The sequence below is a fragment of the Sciurus vulgaris genome, assembly GCF_902686455.1.
Source record: "Sciurus vulgaris genome assembly, chromosome: 8".
In the NCBI taxonomy this organism is placed as follows: domain Eukaryota; kingdom Metazoa; phylum Chordata; class Mammalia; order Rodentia; family Sciuridae; genus Sciurus; species Sciurus vulgaris.
In genome coordinates, this window is record NC_136468.1 from 15,594,964 (window position 1) to 15,613,099 (window position 18,136).

The window sequence follows — 18,136 nt, forward strand, 5'->3', positions numbered from 1 at the left end:
ACACTGCTTTCCAGAGTGGCTGCACTAATTTGCAGTCCCACCAGCAATGTATGAGTGTACCTTTTTCCCCACATCCTCGCCAACACCTATTGTTGCTTGTGTTCTTGATAATCGCCATTCTAATTGGGATGAGATGGAATCTTAGTGTAGTTTTGATTTGCATTTCTCTTATTACTAAAGATGTTGAACATTTTTTCATATATCTGTTGATTGCTTGTACATCTTCTTCTGTGAAGTGTCTGTTCATTTCCTTAGCCCATTTGTTGATTGGGTTATTTGTATTCTTGGTGTAGAGTTTTTTGAATTCTTTATATATTCTGGAAATTAGTGCTCTATCTGAAGTATGAGTGGCAAAGATATTCTCCCACTCTGTAGGCTCTCTCTTCACATTACTGATAGTTTCCTTTGCTGAGAGAAAGCTATTTAGTTTGAATCTATCCCAGTTATTGATTCTTGCTTTTATTTCTTGTGCTATGGGAGTCCTGTTAAGGAAGTCTGATCCTAAGCCAACGATGTGAAGATTTGGACCTACTTTTTCTTCTATAAGATGCAGGGTCTCTGGTCTGATTCCGAGGTCCTTGATCCATTGTGAGTTGAGTTTTGTGCAGGGTGAGAGATAGGGGTTTAGTTTCATTCTCTTGCATATGGATTTCCAGTTTTCCCAGCACCATTTGTTGAAGAGGCTATCTTTTCTCCATTGCATATTTTTGGCACCTTTGTCTAGTATGAGAAAATTGTATTTATTTGGGTTTGTGTCCGTGTCCTCTATTCTGTACCATTGATCTACCTGTCTATTTTGGTGCCAATACCATGCCGTTTTTGTTACTATGGCTTTGTAGTATAGTTGAAGTTCTGGTATTGCGATACCCCCTGTTTCATTCTTCCTGCTAAGGATTGCTTTAGCTATTCTGGGTTTCTTATTCTTCCAGATGAATTTCATGACTGCTTGCTCTATTTGTGTGAGGTACGTCATTGGGATTTTAATTGGAATTGCATTGAATCTGTATTGCACTTTTGGTAGTATGGCCATTTTGACAATATTAATTCTGCCTATCCAAGAACATGGGAGATCTTTCCATCTTCTAAGGTCTTCCTTAATTTCTTTCTTCAGTGTTTTGTAGTTTTCATTGTAGAGATCTTTTACCTCTTTGGTTAGATTGATACCCAAGTATTTTATTTTTTTTGAGGCTATTGTAAATGGAGTTGTTTTCCTCATTTCCCTTTCAGCTGTTTCATCGCTTGCGTATAAAAATGCTATAGACTTATGCGTGTTGATTTTATAGCCTGCTATTTTGCTGAATTCATTGATGAGGTCTGGAAGTTTTCTGGAGGAGGTCTTTGGATCCTCTAAATAGAGAATCATGTCATCTGCAAATAGTGACAGCTTAAGTTCCTCTTTTCCTATTCATATCCCTTTAATTTCTTTAGTCTGCCTAATTGCTCTGGCTAGAGTTTCGAGGACAATGTTGAATAGAAGTGGTGAAAGAGGACATCCCTGTCTTGTTCCTGTTTTTAAAGGGAATGGTTTCAGTTTTTCTCCATTAAGAATGATGTTGGCCATGGGCTTAGCATAAATAGCCTTTACATTGTTCAGGTATGTTCCTATTATCCCTATTTTTTCTTGTGTTTTCAGCATGAAGGGGTGTTGTATATTGTCAAATGCTTTTTCTGCGTCAATTGAAATAACCATATGATTCTTATCCTTAAGTCTATTGACATGATGGATTACGTTTATTGATTTACGGATGTTAAACCATCCTTGCATTCCAGGAATGAACCCCACTTGATCGTGGTGCACAATTTTCTTAATATGTTTTTGGATACGGTTTGCCAATATTTTGTTCAGGATCTTAGCTAGATCTATATTCATCAAGGATATTGGTCTAAAATTTTCTTTCCTTGATGTGTCTTTTCCTGGTTTGGGTATGAGGGTGATATTAGCTTCATAGAATGAGTTCGGTAGGGTACCCTCCTTTTCTGTTTCCTGGAATACTTTGAGAAGTATTGGAATGAGTTCTTCTTTGAAGGTCTTGTAGAACTCGGCTGAGAATCCATCTGGTCCTGGGCTTTTCTTGGATGGTAGATTTTTAATGGTTTCTTCTATTTCATTGCTTGATATTGACCTGTTTAAATCGTGTATGTCCTCCTGGTTCAGTTTGGGAGGAGCATATGTCTCTAGAAATTTGTCAATGTCTTCGGTACTTTCTATTTTGTTGGAATACAGATTTTCAAAGTAGCTTCTCATTATGTTCTGTATCTCAGTGGTGTCTGTTGTGATATTTCCTTTTGCATCATGTATTTTAGTAATTTGAGTCTTCTCTCTCCTTCTCTTTGTTAGTGTGGCTAAGGGTTTATCTATTTTGTTTACTTTCTCAAAGAACCAACTTTTTGTTATGTCAATTTTTTGAATAGTTTCTTTTGTTTCAGTTTCATTGATTTCAGCTCTGATTTTAATTATTTCCTGTCTTCTACTACTTTTGCTGTTATTCTTTTCTTCTTTTTCTAGGGCTTTGAGCTGTAATGTTAGGTCATTTAATTGTTGACTTTTCATTCTTTTCTGGAATGTGCTCCATGCAATGAATTTTCCTCTTAGTACCGCTTTCATAGTGTCCCAGAGATTTTGATATGTTGTATCATATTTCTCATTGACCTCTAAGAATTTTTTAATCTCCTCCCTGATGTTTTTTGGTATCCATGTTTCATTCAATAGCATATTATTTAGTCTCCAAGTGTTGGAATAATTTCCTTTTTTTACTTTGTCATTGATTTCTACTCTCAGTCCATTATGATCTGATAGAACACAAGGCAGTATCTCTATTTTTTTGCATTTCCTAAGGGCTGATTTGTGGCATAACACATGGTCTATTTTCGAGAAGGTTCCATGTGCTGTTGAGAAGAAAGTGTATCCGCTCGTTGATGGATGGAATATTCTATATACGTCTATTAAGTCTAGGTTATTGATTGTGTTATTGAGTTCTATGGTTTCTTTGGTTGGATTTTGTTTGGAAGATCTATCTAGTAGTGACAGCGGTGCGTTAAAGTTGCCCAGAATTATTGTGTTGTGGTCTATGTGATTCTTGAAATTGAGAAGGATTTGTTTGATGTACAGGGATGCACCATTGTTTGGGGCATAAATATTTACTATCATTATGTCTTCCTGATTTATGGATCCCTTAAGCAGCATGAAATGTCCTTCTTTATCCCTTCTGACTAACTTTGACTTGAAGTCCACTTTATCTGATATAAGGATGGAAACCTCCGCTTTTTTACTGGGTCCATGTGTGTGGTAGGTTTTTTCCCATCCTTTCACCTTTAGTCTGTGGATGTCTTTTTCTATGAGATAAGTCTCTTGCAGGCAGCATATTGTTGGGTCTTTCTTTTTAATCCATTCTGCCAGTCTATGTCTTTTGATTGATGAGTTTAGGCCATTAACGTTCAGGGTTATTATTGAGAAATGATTTGTATTCCCAGTCATTTGGCTTATTTTTGGTTTTTAAGTTGGCTTGGTTTCTCCTTTGAGTGGTTTTTCTCTAAGGTAGTTCCTCCCTTTGCTGACCTACATTGTTGTTTTTCATTTCCTCCTCATGGAATTTTTGTTGAGAACATTCTGTATCACAGGCTTCCTATTTGTAAATTCTTTTAACTTTTGTTTATCATGGAAGGATTTTATTTCATCTTCAAATCTGAAGGTTAGTTTTGCTGGGTATAGGATTCTTGGTTGACAACCATGTTCTTTCAGAGCTTGAAATATGTTGTTTCAGGCCCTTCTAGCTTTTAGAGTCTGGGTTGAGAAGTCTGCTGCTATCCGTATTGGTCTCCCCCTATATGTAATCTGATGCTTTTCTCTCGCAGCCTTCAAAATCCTATCTTTATTTTGAATGTTAGGCATTTTCATTATAATGTGCCTTGGTGTGGATCTGTTGTGATTTTGTGCATTTGGTGTTCTGTAAGCCTCTTGTATTTGATTTTCCATTTCATTCTTCAGGTTTGGGAAATTTTCTGATAATATTTCATTGAATAGGTTGTTCATTCCTTTGGTTTGTATCTCTGTGCCTTCCTCAATCCCAATAATTCTTAAATTTGGTCTTTTCATGATGTCCCATAGTTCTTGGAGATTCTATTCATGATTTCTTACCATCTTCTCTGTTTGGGCGACTTTATTTTCAAGATTAAATATTTTGTCTTCATTGTCTGAGGTTCTGTCTTCCAAGTGGTCTAGTCTTTTGGTGATGCTTTCCATTGAGTTTTTTATTTGGTTTATTGTCTCCTTCATTTCAAGGATTTCCGTTTGTTTTTTTTTTTTGAGAATCTCTATCTCTTTGTTGAAATGATCTTTTGCTTCCTGCAGGTGCTCTTTCTGCTTATTGGTATTATCATTCATTGCCTGCATTTGCTCTCTTATCTCATCCTTTGCTTCATGAATCATCTTAATCATGTATAATCTGAAGTCCTTTTCTGACATTTCTTCTAACATACTGTCATTGGATTCTATTACTATAGAATCTAGATTTGTTTGGATCATTTCCTTCCCTTGTTTTTTCATGTTGTTCATGTATCTTCCCCTCTAGCATTGCAGATCTGGGGTATTGCAGATTTCCCCCTATAGGCTTCTAGTGGCCCTATAGGTTTCCAAAACCCTTTCTTTAAGGGGAGATCAATATTAGTAGTGCCCAAACCAGATACTATGCAATCCTAGATCAAATAGCCCCTATGGGGACAATAACATCATGTAAATAAGGGAGAAAGCGACTCTGAGGGAACAGGTAAACAGAAGGAAAAGAAAGCAAGAAACGTAAAGAAATAAAAACTTAAATTTTTTTTTTTAAAAAGGAGAAAAAAGAAAATCTACTGTAAAATAGTCATATTGTAATGCAACCTCCCAGTGTTCAGTAGCCCGATGTATGAGAGGTTCCTGAGAATGAGCTTCAAGCCTCCAGCAGGCGTCTCAGGATGGGATTTGCCCCACCTGAAGATCGGAGCTACGGCTTCCAGGATTATCCAAGATGGCTGCTCTGGCTTCCAAATGTGTTGGCAAATGGGGAGCTGCAGCTCAGGGGTGAACGTGGTCAGCTGGAGGTCTTGGAGCCAGGATGCAGTTGGTCTGGCAGGGGTCCTGGAGGTCCGGTGTGTTTGGTGTGGTTGTGGGATCCTGGAGGCCGGGTGCAATCAGTCGGTCTGGGGTCCCAGTGATAGGGCGCAGTCAGTTGGTCTGGGGGTCCTGGCGGCAGGGAGCAGTCAGTTGATGGAGGGCCCCAGAGGCAGGGAGTGATTGGTCGGGCTGAGGGATCCTGGAGACGGGACTTGGTCAGTCCGGCCAGGGGTCCTACGGGGCCTGGCTGTTGTCTCAAAATGGCGGCAGCCATGTGTAATCAAACCTACAGGTACTGTGACAGTGAACTTCCATGCAGCAGCAGGCAGCTGGTTCTCCACTGGCGGTCTGCGGTCAATCTGCTGGCAGCTGTCGGACAATCGGGAGGTGAACCTCAAGCGTTGGGTGATGGATAGGGGCAAGGCAGGCGATGGACAGGCAAGAGGCAGGCAAATCATGCTTCTCTTACTTGTTAACAGAAAGCTCCAGAGCTAGTTCCTGGGCTTGTAGGTGTGTTTGTGTAGCTGCAGCATAAAGTTTAAGGCTTTTCAAACTGCCTTTCTTGTCTATTTCTGCGACTTTTCAGAAGATGGCCATATATAAGAAAATTGATTCATATCAGAAATTGATGTGGGGTCTAGATCAAATCACTGTCACTGTCAGTTATTTGAAGGTGTTTATGAATGAATGATAACTGAAGGGAGTCCCTGGTCACTTGGAGAAGTGCAAGAATAGGGAGAAATCATTTATATAGCGACCCCCTCTCAATGAAAAGTGAGCTGTGGGGCCTGATAGATATTTGTACTCTGGGTTGTAGGAGGTTATATTGAAGTTTTGGTTTCATTTTTTTTTTTAACTTTTTTTTGAAAATGGTTTTTGTTACTAGGGATTGAACCCAGAGGTGCTTTACCAGTGAACTATATCCCAGCCCTTTTAAATTTTATTTTGAGAGAGTCTTACTGAGTTGCTTAGGGCCTTGCTAAATTCCTGAGGCTGGCCTCAAACTTGTGAGGCCTCTTGCCTCAGCCTCCTGAATCGCTGGGATTATAGGTGTGCACCACCATGCTTGACTGGTTTCTTGTTTTTTTAACCTCACTCAGAATATTATTTTCTCTGGCCACACTTGGATGTAGCTGCATGAGGGCAAGGAGTTTTTCTTTTGCCACTGATGTATTCCCTATGCTTGGAATGATGATGAGCAGGTCCGCTGGAAACAGACATTGGCCAGTTAAAGGAGAATATGTGTGCTGCCCCTTATCAGTTGGAGCTGGTCACCTATCAGTACCCCCGTCATTTTCTCTTTGGTACCAGCCTCCCCTTTCCTGCTGATCTGCCTGCCTCTCTTTCCCCCCTGGCTCCCTCTCCTCTCTAGTCTTCTGAGACTCTTATTACCTGTGTGGGAGCTTTGTTCAGACAGGTTCTTCAGAGTTGGCCAAGAGCATATGGGCAATAGGCTGGGCTGACGTGGAGGAAGGGGACAGGATGCTCTGCTCATCCTGCACCATGAATCCCACTTGCCAGCTGATGAGTAGGTTCCCTAGGTTACTTGTCAAACCGAGTTGTCACAACTCTTATTCTCCCAAACAGCCTGCATTTGGTTTTTCCTTTCCTGTGTTCTTGTTCCTTTACTGCACTGCATAGACTTGTTGAGGAGAGTTTGGGAGTCCCTGGGGATGCACTGCACGTGGATGTTGTTGGTATACCCATGTGCTAGTGGGGCATGGAACACGGGTGTGGACTTGGTGGGTTTCAGTTGCACGGTCTTCTTTTGTACCATTAACTGGACAGGATCATCTGTCCGTTTTTTCCCCCGTGTGTTTCTAGGGTAACTCCATATTGAGTTTCTTCTTTAGTTTTCTGGTAATTGCCAGTTCAAGATAATTTTCCTCTTGAATCTTAGAAAAGCTAGGTTATTTTTTGTCTGAGCTCAGAATTCATCTCAGAATTTCATGTCAGAATTAGATACTTGCTGGTATGGGAACCTGTTTTTTCTATATCTCACTAGTGCCCCCATGTCCTAACTTGGGCCTCCTCAGCTTAAAGTTCTCCTTCTAGATCCTTAAACTTAGGCCCCCCTATAAGAACACAAAGTAGGAGGTTCAAAACCAGCCTCAGTATTTTAGTGAGTCCCTAAGCAACTTAGTGAGACCCTGAATCAGAATAAAAAGGGCTGGGGATGTGGCTCAGTAGTTAAGTGCCTCTGGGTTCAGTTTGTGGTTCCAAAAATGATGATGATAGGTAACATTTATTGAGCACTTTTTCCAGGCACTCTGCAGGCCTTATTTTAATTATTTTTCAACCCTGTGAGGGTAGTATAGTCCTGTCATTTGATGGGATGAGTATGAATAAGTATAATTATCTTGCTCTCCACTTAAGATAATGGAGATTCAGAGTTTAAACTAATGGCAAGATATGGAATCTTCAAGTTTGGGAGTAAATTAGTTCATTTTCTTTTGCTGTAACAAAATACCTGAGGTTGAGTACTTTATAAAGAAAAGAGGTTTGTTTAGCTCACAGGAGGCTAAAAGGTGATGATTAGGTAGCTCCATCTGTTCAGCCTCTAGTGAGGGCTCTCTTGACTGGGTCACAACATGGTAAAGAAGCAGAAAAGGAACTATGTGCACAAAGGACCAAGTGTGTGGTGTGGCCTCATTTTATAACAATCACTCTTAGGAGAACTCATTCCTTAAGACCAACATCAGTCCCTTCTGAGGGCAGTGCCCGCAATGATCTAAGCATCTCCTCCTAAGTCCCACCTCTTGAAGTTTCCACCCCTGTTAACATCACCACACTGGGGACCAACCCTCCAGAGCATGAACCCTTGGGGAACAAACCACATCAATCCATAGCAGGGAGCCAGAATTCAAAGTTAGTGCAACCCTAAACATTAGCTGTCCTGCAGGTGATTTTAGATGGGATGAGGGTTTGAAATGGATAGCTTGAAAAATAGAAGAGCTTTCCAAGAGAAAACAAAGATACACAGAGGAGGACTGAAGTGGGATTAACTGCGTGGGAGTGGGAATAGTCAAGCAGCATTGGAGAATTTGCCATTGGTGTTTCCCTGTCATTTGAATGGCTGTGTCATCCTTTCTGAGGTGCTCTAACACTCTTCTGTTGCTCCCCCTCCTCTTACCCTGCACAGCAGGACCTGTACTTACTGTCTTCCATTTACCAGGGAAACTTTCAGGAGAGTTGTGTTGTCTACTTTCTATGCCACACTCTGCTCCTTGTGCCTTCCTCCTTCCTCCTGACAGGTATGTCCTTATGGGTATGTCTGGAAAGTATTATGGATACCACCAGCATCTTTTCTCATCCTAGGTTCTTGCTTTCATGAAGTCTTTTGCTTTCTTCTCATAGGGCACAGTGCACCCTGTGACCACCATCAGTAGCAGCGACGTGGAGAAGGCCTACCTGTCATTCTGCACCCCAGGGACTAATGCCCAGGCATCCACCCTGAAGTTCCAGGCTGGAAAACACAACTACGAGTTAGACTTCAAAGGTAACTCGTCCCCCAGCAGAGCCTGCTTGTGTGGGTGCAGCTTTTCCACATTAACCTAGGACCTAAGCTGGTGCAGGAAAGAGAAGGAGGTGTGTTCATCCAGAAGTGGAGGCAGATCCAGCAGTGGATGGTGCCAACATCGCAGGTTGAGATGTGTGTGGGGGGAGGAGAAAGGACCTGAGGAGGGGCAGGAGCCAAAGTGCGGAGGTGCAGGCAAGTCGGAGTGCAGCCAAGCTGTCCTGAGGGCTGTGGGCGAGTCCCTGACGAGGTCCGAGTGGCTCTGTTGTGCAGTGCTGCTGTCCTGCTTTCCCTTGGCCTAGGTGGCATGCCAGCCAGGTTAAACTTGTGGTAGAACGTGCTTTAGTTATCAGTTCTGTTCTTGTGGTATCCTGAAACAGGGACCCGAGTGATTTGTCCCTGTGACTTTACTCGACAGAAGCAGGTTGAACACTCTGACCAGTTCTTCAGTGACCAGTGTGAGATTTCTTTTTGAGTTTTGCTGTAGCTTCTGTTGAGCCATTTCCACATGAGCGTAGCAGTCCAGCTGCTTAGTTCAGTGTTGCCGTGTTTCACATGGTAGACTTGGGAGTCTTGAGTGTCCTGCGTTGATGAGGGGAGAGCAGGGCCTTGCTCTCCACACAGGGTACTGCTGCTTTTGCTATTTTCAAGGATCTTGTACTGTGTGGAGGGCAGCAGAGTGTGTTTGGTGAACTGTCTTAAAACTGCTTTCCTGCTTGCTTTTGGCCATTAGATTTTGTGGCACTTCTGGTTTTGCTTAAGGCAGAGACTGTGATGCTCAAAATAACCCTTCAGAAAAGCCTCTTCTGCTCTTCAGTGGATCAGCTCTGGTGGAGGATGCTGGCATAGGTGATGTGGTTTGCATTCCATGGCTGAGAGACATGGTGTGTGGAAGGGTTCAGTGGGGCTTCAGGACTGCCCTGAAGACCAGGGCCGTGCAGCTCACTCTTCTGCCTGCTGACAATACTTTGAAAGAGTTTTTTTTTTTTTTTTTTTTTTAGTTCTTGGAAAATATCAAAACAGATTCAACAAAAATGTCAGGTGCAAACTTTATTCTCCTCAATCTAGACCTCCCTGTCAGGGACATAACAGACTCTGAGGACGACGGTGGGGATGAGTGCATGCAGGCAGTTAGAAAGAGCACCAGTGCACCTGGCGTGAGCTCATTTGGGTGGGTGTGGTTTTCTTTATTTTTGAGGTGGTTGGCCTTGACCTCATAATCTTAATACTATGTGCAATGAAAACAAGTCTCAGACCACCTCTTAACACACACATTTTTTAACTGTTTATTAGGAAGCAAGTATATACACTCAACAGCCCTAGTGACTTGTTCTGTAGGTTTAGGAAGACTCAGTCCTTTTAGGGATCCTTGTCATAAGACATTCACTCAAGACAAAAGCTAAGATTCCAGAGGCAGAATTCTGACATCCTGGTAGCTTAGTTGGCTTCAAACAGACAGGATCCCCCAAATCAGGGCTCATTTAGAGACACAGTCTAGTGTATCTTTTGCAAAGGCAAATTAGGGAAAAGGCCTCACTTTGTTCATGGAAGAATAGAGAAGGTGTCTACTACATATTTAGCCAGTCCACATTTCTTGAATAAGTTTTTTAATCTCATTAGTGAAAACTCATTTAAAATTTATCACAAATGGTTAACAGGCCAATAAAAAACCCATTTAAGTGTATCAGTGAGCAAAGCATTAATGGAAGGCTGAGTTGGAGGTATTAGAAGGGATCACGGAAGCGGCACACAGGTGTGTACTCCAGATGAGAATGTGGGTGGCTGCACTGTGGAGGACATCCCTTGGGATATCTGTCCACTATGTGCTCAAGCTCAGTAATGTGGATTCTAGGCATCTGTGATTTTTAATATCAGGGTGTTCTTAAAATGGAAATAAACTTATTTTGGTACTGCAAATGTGGAAAATAGGACTTGACAGGGTTTTCCTGCTGGGGGTGGATATATGCTCTAATTTTTAGGTATTCATCATTTTTCAAATTAAGCACTTATGGGTGTTGTAACTAAAGGCAACAGGTGTTTCCCCTACCCCCATCCTCAGAATGAGTAGGAAATTCTTGAAGTGAGTCTGCAAAAATTGTGTTTATTAAAGATGATACACATATAAAAAGTTGATAAATACTGTTATAGAGTTAGCTTAATCAAACTAAAAAATGTTGTAAAATTATTGTATTAATTCTAAATCCTGCTAACTCAAGACATGGTAATTTGGTCTCAGGCTGGGCTGAAGCTATTTTATATTCAAGCTGGGAAAAATTGCTAAGCAAAATAATAGTTTAAACAAGATTGGATAGATCAATTTAAAAGCACTCATGTATAATTGATACGTCAATTACTAATCATTTCTTTATTCATTAAACCCAGCCTCCCAAGGATACCTGTTTTCTTTATAAATATTCGAAATGTATGAAACTATCTTATTTTTAAGCCTGGTTCTTGGCTGTACACATTTGGATTAGCTCTCATTCCATTTAATTTATGTATATAAACTATTGCTGTGCTCTCATTGGCTATGTTTATTTTCAGCCTTTGTTCAGAAAAACCTCGTCTATGGCACCATCAGAAAGGTTTGCCGCAGACCCAAATATGTGTCTCCCCAGGATGTGAAGACGAAGCAAACCTGGTAGGTTGCACATGGGGCCCTGCTTGGCATGTGCTATCACTTGGGGTGCACTCTGCTGTAACAGAGAGCATGTGAGCACTTACTGGTGGGGTGACTCTTGCTCTAGCACTCAGCCCCAGCATTCAAACCTGCTAGCTGGGGAAGCCTTTCAGCCAGGGTGAGAATTATCTTGTGGGTAGAATCTTTGTCACATGTCATGCCAGGGATGCCTGTTGGGATGTGCAAGCCAGGCTGAACTTGAAGCCAGCCCATCAATTTATCTTTTCAGTGTAACAATGGAGTTATAGACCTGAATTTTTTTAAGATGTTGACATAATGAAATAATGATGGAATTACACTAATAAAAACCCATGTGTTTTAGTCTTGACTATCAAGGAATACCAAATTACCAAAAACTGGCATTACAGTCACTAATGGGCCAGTTTCATCTTTAGGTTTTCTTTATGTCACAGGATGGCTACCAGGAACCCCTAAGTGATCCCCTCTTCTTGTGAGCACATTGGTGGAGGAGAAAGGCTACAGCTGATGGTAGTGATTGACACAGAGTAGACCCCCTTTGAAGCAAGATTTCAGGCTGGTGCAGGTTGATGAGATTGGAGTCAGATGGGGAGGGGCCATTCCTCTCCAAACCACAGGCCACATTTTGGGGGTAGGTGGCCTAGATGGTGCTACTACAGTGCCTCTTACAGTTTGGGGTTGCCCCAGCCCATGTTGGGTCTTTGGCTGTTAAGCTGCTGTCAGCCAAGTACGGCTTCCTTTATTCAGGCTCGTTTGTGTTTCCTGGGAGGCAGTATCTCTCTTGGTTCTTTTAAGACTTCAGAGGTAGATTTCAGTGGTTGTGTTTGTGAAATACAGAAAAGTCATTTAAAACAGAATTTGTGGGACTGGGTGTGTGGCTCAGTGGCAGAGTGCTTGCATAGCATGAGTTGTCAAACTCTTGGATTTTTGTCATTCTCACAGGTACAGAAGGATGTGTATCTGTACTTTGGTTTGCTTTCTCTTACCAGTGAGGTAGTGAGGTTGAAATTTTTGTCCTAAGGTGTAAATGCTATTCCTTCCCTTCCCCACCTGTAGACTGTCTTTCTGTCCATTTTTCTATCAACTTGTTGGTATTTTTCTTAAATATTGAGAACTTTTATCTGTTAGGGAGATTAGCCCTAGTTACATAAATTGCAAGTATTTTCTCTTGACTTTTTGTTTGCCTTTTAACTTTGCTTATGAAGGATTTTACCATGCAGGGATACTTATTTCTTATTTTACTTTTTTGTTAAATGTATCAGTCTCTTTTATTGCTTCTGGATTTAAAATTTTGGTTGATTATTACCTTTCTCCAACTAGAAGTCATTTTTTCTTCTTTTTCTATCCAGACCTTGCCTTAAGCAGTTTGGAAAAGCCTGTCTCCTTCCTGAGGCTGGATACTTGTGTCATCATTGTAATTTAGTTTTCAGGAGGGCCACAAGCAGATACCAAATGTTAGAAATAAAAATGATGATTTTGGTCAAACACAGACTCAGATGCGAGTGATTCAGCATCTCTCACTCCACAGGTTGAGTGCAGCATCAGTGACTGCTCATGCAGGTGAAGTGCCTGGTTCTTCTCAACCTGTGTAATGGTAGCTGGTTGCTACTGACTCGAGCAGGAAAGGCTGCTGGGGCCTCTGGGGCCCACTGGGACTCTTGGGTAGATCACATTCAGAAACACTTCTGTATTTACAGTTAATGGAGGCACACAATGTGATCTCCATATTCAGAAGTTATAATGAGGAACCTCATTTTTTTTTTTTTTTTTTTTTTTTTTTTTTTTTTTTGCTGTGCTGGGGATTGAACCCAGGGCCTTGTGCTTGCAAGGCAGGCACTCTACCAACTGAGCTATCTCCCCAGCCCATTAATGTAAAATTTGAAACAGCATTTATACATCTCAAGTATCTGCTTTAGTTCTTTACTTCCCATCTTCCATAAAAATATTTTATTCATGTGATTTGTCTTTATTTTTTCATTTCTAACCTTCTGTTGGATATTTTTTATCATTTCACTTTTCTCCTTCTATTAGTTTGGAAGTTGTATGTTTATAACTTCTTTAAGACTGTTGTAGCAACTACATCACTCACATTTTTACCATTTCTTTGTCCTCTCATGTTTCCTTAGAAGGTTTGTTGAAAAACACTTTTGTTTTGGGTTTGTCTGAATGTTTTTGTCCTTAATCTTGAAAGATATTTTCACTGAGTAGAGAATTTTAGGTTGTAGTTTTTTTCTCTTGGAACATTGGAGCTGCCATTTCACTCTCTTCTGGTTTCCATTGTTGCTTTTGAGAAATGGCTCTTGGTCCAACTGGTACTTCTTTGACAGTAGTCATTCCTTTTTCTTCCGGCTGATTTTAAGGCTTGTCTGTCTGGGCGTTCTGCACCCTCACTGTGCTGTGTCTGGCATTTATCTGTATTTATTCTGCCTGAGACTCTGGGCTTCTTGGTTGGTGTGTCTAGTCGGTTCTGCTCTATTCTCCCTGTCTGGAGCTTCCTTCAGGTTCTGGCCAGACTCTGGCAAGGCCTTCTCTGTTCTCTAGGAAGGTTATTTGTGGGAGTTCTTTGAGGCTTAGAACGAAGGGACATGTATCATGCCAGCAGAAACAGAAGGTAGATCTGCTGTGGGAAGCACAGTGCATTCTGAAACTTAAGGGGAATGATTTGGAATCATAGTTTCACAGGTCTGTTCCTAATCCCTTTGGGCCATATGTCTTTTAGAACTGCTTTTATTTATCTATTTTTATTTTTAGAAAGGTAATGTGGTGCCTGTATTATGTGACACCCTATAATTTAGCACATTGATATTTCTGCAGTAAAGAATATATATTGTCACTTTAAGAAGGATAAATACAGACCACAAGTAGTCTCTTATCAGTTCAGTTAAATTTCTACTGCCAAATGGGTTTTGGTGTCAATTTTAAGTTTTTTAAAAAATGTTTTGATGTCAACTATACCTCATTGAGGCTTTCTGAAGAATAAAAGTCTTTGGAGCTCTTTAAATTTCAAGACTGGATAAAGGCTGTGGCCTATGTATGCTACTTTACTCATGCGCTCTGTCCCTTTTGTGTGGTTATTGGGACACAGGTGGGAAGTATATCTCTCAGGACTGATTGTTTTAGGTTTGGCCACAAAGGCAGAGATAAAAGTGCTCTCACAGTGTGAATACTGTGTTATGTGCTTCCTGTGTTGGGCTGGCTTTTAAAATAGGCTGAGACTCAAAACTGGTGATGTCTGTAGTGGAGACCACCTATGATAGATTTGGTTATGGCGAAGGATAAAATATCTAAGTGGCTTTGTTTACGTATTGTAGCAGTGTGAAGTTTAAAGGCCCAAAGAGCATCCCGGACTACTGGGACCCCTCTGCTCTGCCGGACCCAGGCTTTAAGGTAGGGAACGCACCTGGAGCTGGAGAGGAGGGGTTCTATAGAGAGGGCGGTGTGGCCAGATTGTACTGTAAGGCTGTGGCTCCTGAGGGTGGAGGGCAGAGTTGCAAGTAGGGTGTTTGTTTTTGCAGGCCTTGGGGATTTTAAGGCCATTGACTGCCCAGAGATGGCCATGGCTCTGAGGGAGCAGCTGTAGCGGGAGGGAGGGGAGTGAGCTGGGCGGTTTGCTAGGAAGGGCAGAAATAAGGAGTTGGCCTTGGCCAATATAAATCAGTTTTACTAAGGAAGAAAAGAAAAGTGAGGGGAAGATTTGAGTAGGATGATGGACATTTATTTATTTATCTATTTTTGGTGTGGGGGGTTGAACCCGGGGTACTTAACCACTGAGCCACATCCCCAGCCCTTTTTTATATTTTATTTTGAGACAGGATCTCACTAAGTTGCTTAGGGCCTCACTAAGTTGCTGAGTCTGGCTGTGAACTTGGGATCCTCCCAAGTGGCTGGGATTACAGGTATATTCCACCATGCCTGGCTGATGAGGGTGCATTTAAAGGGGGAAAGTACTAGATGCTAGAAAATGGGAGAATGGACAGTTCAGTAGCTCAGTGCAGGCCTGCTCTCTGATGGAAGCATTGTTGAACACAGTGGAGGACTCAGACTAAGGTCCTACACTTCTCCATCTATGTGGGGCACTTGGGGTGACCTCTGACAGCTGACCCCCTGCTGAACAAACAGGCTTTTCCAATATGACGAACTCTGTCCTGGGAGGACTTCTCTCTTGGAGCTCACACAGAGCTCAGGCAAACACCAGCAAGTGCAGGCAGCATGTGAAAGGGCTGGAAGAGTTCAGACACCTTCACTGTCAGCTCTTGTAGGCCGTGTAGTCCATCCTTTGTCTCTGGCCTGCATGAGATATGGAAGGACGTTCTGGGTATACCCAGAGTGGCTGGTTAGGTATCATGTGCCTGTCCTTCAGGCTGGTCTCACAGTGAACAAGAGGGAAATGACTCTAATTTGCAACTATCTCAGGCCTGGAGAGACCCCTCCCAGGGGAAGGGAGTGTGGTTGCCACTATCCGGTTGACTTACATCCCAGCAGCCTCGGGAGGGGATTCATCTGTATTTCGCACATATTAAAAGTATCATCCCCTTGCAGAGGATCATCCTGAGTTCTTCCTCAGAAGAGTATCAAAAGGTCTGGAACCTCTTCAACCGCACACTACCTTTCTACTTTGTTCAGAAGATCGAACGAGTCCAGAACCTGGCCCTGTGGGAAGTCTACCAGTGGTGTGTTGGGTTTACTGTTGGTGGGCTTGTGGCTCTGTCCCCTCATCCTGCTAGCTAGCTTCTTAGCAACAGGATTTTCCTGGGTCTCCAATAGTGCTAGGTATCTTGTCTCCTTATCCTCAGGGCTTTGTGGTGCCATGGCCCACTATGGAACTGAGGAAATGGAGGCTTCCCAAGCTTAGGTTTTGTTCCTGTCATAACTGGTAGCAAAGACTGCTCTTACCCTTGTCTATTCTGCCACCCTGAAGGTTGGTGGGATGGGACAGGAGAGCCCACCCCTACTCTCAGCCCCAGAAACTTAAAGCTATGGCCACATAGCATAGTGGGTCATGGTAGAAGGGAGAAGGTTGGACCCCAACTGATGAACCGCTTCCCAGCTTTCCTGCACTTCCCAGCTTCCTCAGCTCAGTTCTGCTCAGGAGCAGGGTGGCTCTGCTTTCCTGGTGGTCTGCTTCTGGAACCTGGAACTGGAGGGAGGGAAAGTTTCCCTTCTGCTCCTTGCCAGGGCTTGTTCCGCCTTCTTTCCTATTCCCTGGCACACAGCAGGAGCCTCCCAGGCCTAGACAGGGAAACTCACAACTAATCTGGTCGCATTATGCTTCTATTATCTAGACAAAATGCATTTCCATGGGTTCAATAGACTGTGTTTGGTGACTAGGACCTTATTTCCCAAATGCATCCTTCTGCAATTTTAGGCAAAAAGGTCAGATGCAGAAGCGAAATGAGGGCAAGGAGGTGGACGAGCGGCAGCTGTTCCATGGTACCAGCACCAACTTCGTGGACGCCATCTGCCAGCAGAACTTTGACTGGCGGGTCTGTGGTCTTCACGGCACCTCTTATGGCAAGGGTAAGGCGAGGGTAGCCTCCACAGCAGCGTGACTCGCCTTGCCTCAGGTCTGCCCGCTGGAGGGCACGAGGGGAGCCAGCCTAGGTCCATGAGCCAGCCTAACCAGCAGTGGCCACCTACCGGCTAAGGTAGTGCCCTGCCCTCTGTGAGGATGCTCTCTTTTGCTCTGCAGTATCCTGGCTGTCACTCCTCTGTGTATCACTCAGAGCTCAACCTAAGATGTGGCAGGGCAGCCCTCCCTAACTGGGATGATACTTCCTGTGGAGTGGAGGCCCTGGGAGGTAGTGACCGAATAAGAGGAAGAGAGGGCACCTTTCTACCCTGATGAGGACACTGGACTGCACCTTTCTAATGTTATAGAAACCTGAAAACCTTAGATGCACTCACGTAAATGTCATTCTGGCTACTGCATGAGTTATCTGCTTTCCTGTCTCTTAGTTATTTTTAAACTTTATTTGGAAATAATTTCATATTCAGGAAAGTTACAAGAAAAAAATATATGCAGGAATATATATATATATATATATATATATATAGTCTCCTGCATACATTTTACCTACATTTTTTTTTTGCCTACATTCATGAGTTTTAACATATTATCATGTTGGTTTTATTATCGCCTACTCTTTTTTTGAACTGTTTGTAAGTAGGTAGCATATATCATATTCCTTCACCCTTTAACACTTCCTAAGAACAAGAAGGCTTGTCTTCTAGAACCACAGTGTGGTTACCAAATTTAGAAATATAATAACCTGCAGTTCGTAATTCATTACCATCGATTATCCCTCAGGAAGCTTCAGTCTGATGTGGTGACTATTGCGGGGCCAAGATGGACAAGAGCCAGGGATAGGTTTGTGAATTTCAAAGTAGAAGTGGCAGCTTCCAGCCCGGGTTCCCATTTAACAAGGTTCATCGTCATATATGTTGGGCTGCTGGGGCCAAAGAATGGTTCATAAATTGGATCTCATTCACTTTCCACACCAACCTTGTGAGGTTGGGTTGGGCAGCCCTATTTTACAGCTGAGGAAACCGAGGTTCAGGAGTTACGTAGAGTGATGTGCATAGAGACCTTTAGATTTTTGATGATTTCAGAACTGAAAGGAGTTTTCTTTCTGAGTTCGGCGAGCCCTCTGATGCCTTGCCACATGGAGGGATGTTGACATGCTGATGCATGTCCCTTCATGGGGGGAAAGGTGGAAAGCTGGAGGGAGTGGGGAGGGAGATAGGGTGTCAAGAGAGCAGAGGCTGCTGGCGTCGCCCATTCCCATGATGACATCTACCAACAGGTTTCTACCTCCCCCCTTCTTGATGTGGGCCTGTGCTCCCAGCGCCCAGCAGGGCCTGTGTGTGTCAT

At 42.7% G+C, this 18,136-nt stretch overlaps 1 protein-coding gene across 2 annotated transcripts in view; it reads left to right on the top strand.

Annotated features, from left to right (window-relative positions):
- PARP12 (poly(ADP-ribose) polymerase family member 12) overlaps nt 1-18,136 on the top strand; it is a 39,872-nt gene that overhangs the window by 20,573 nt on the left and 1,163 nt on the right. The window contains exons 7-12 of one of the 2 annotated variants that reach the window (XM_079152218.1): nt 8,447-8,588; nt 11,151-11,247; nt 14,577-14,652; nt 15,805-15,935; nt 16,631-16,782; nt 17,573-18,135. In XM_079152218.1, coding sequence (XP_079008344.1) covers nt 8,447-8,588; nt 11,151-11,247; nt 14,577-14,652; nt 15,805-15,935; nt 16,631-16,782; nt 17,573-17,595 — 621 coding nt within the window. In that variant the 3' untranslated portion in view covers nt 17,596-18,135. Of the gene's footprint in view, nt 1-8,446; nt 8,589-11,150; nt 11,248-14,576; nt 14,653-15,804; nt 15,936-16,630; nt 16,783-17,572; nt 18,136 lie in introns of those variants that run through there. The other variant, XM_079152217.1, reaches the window with a different exon arrangement.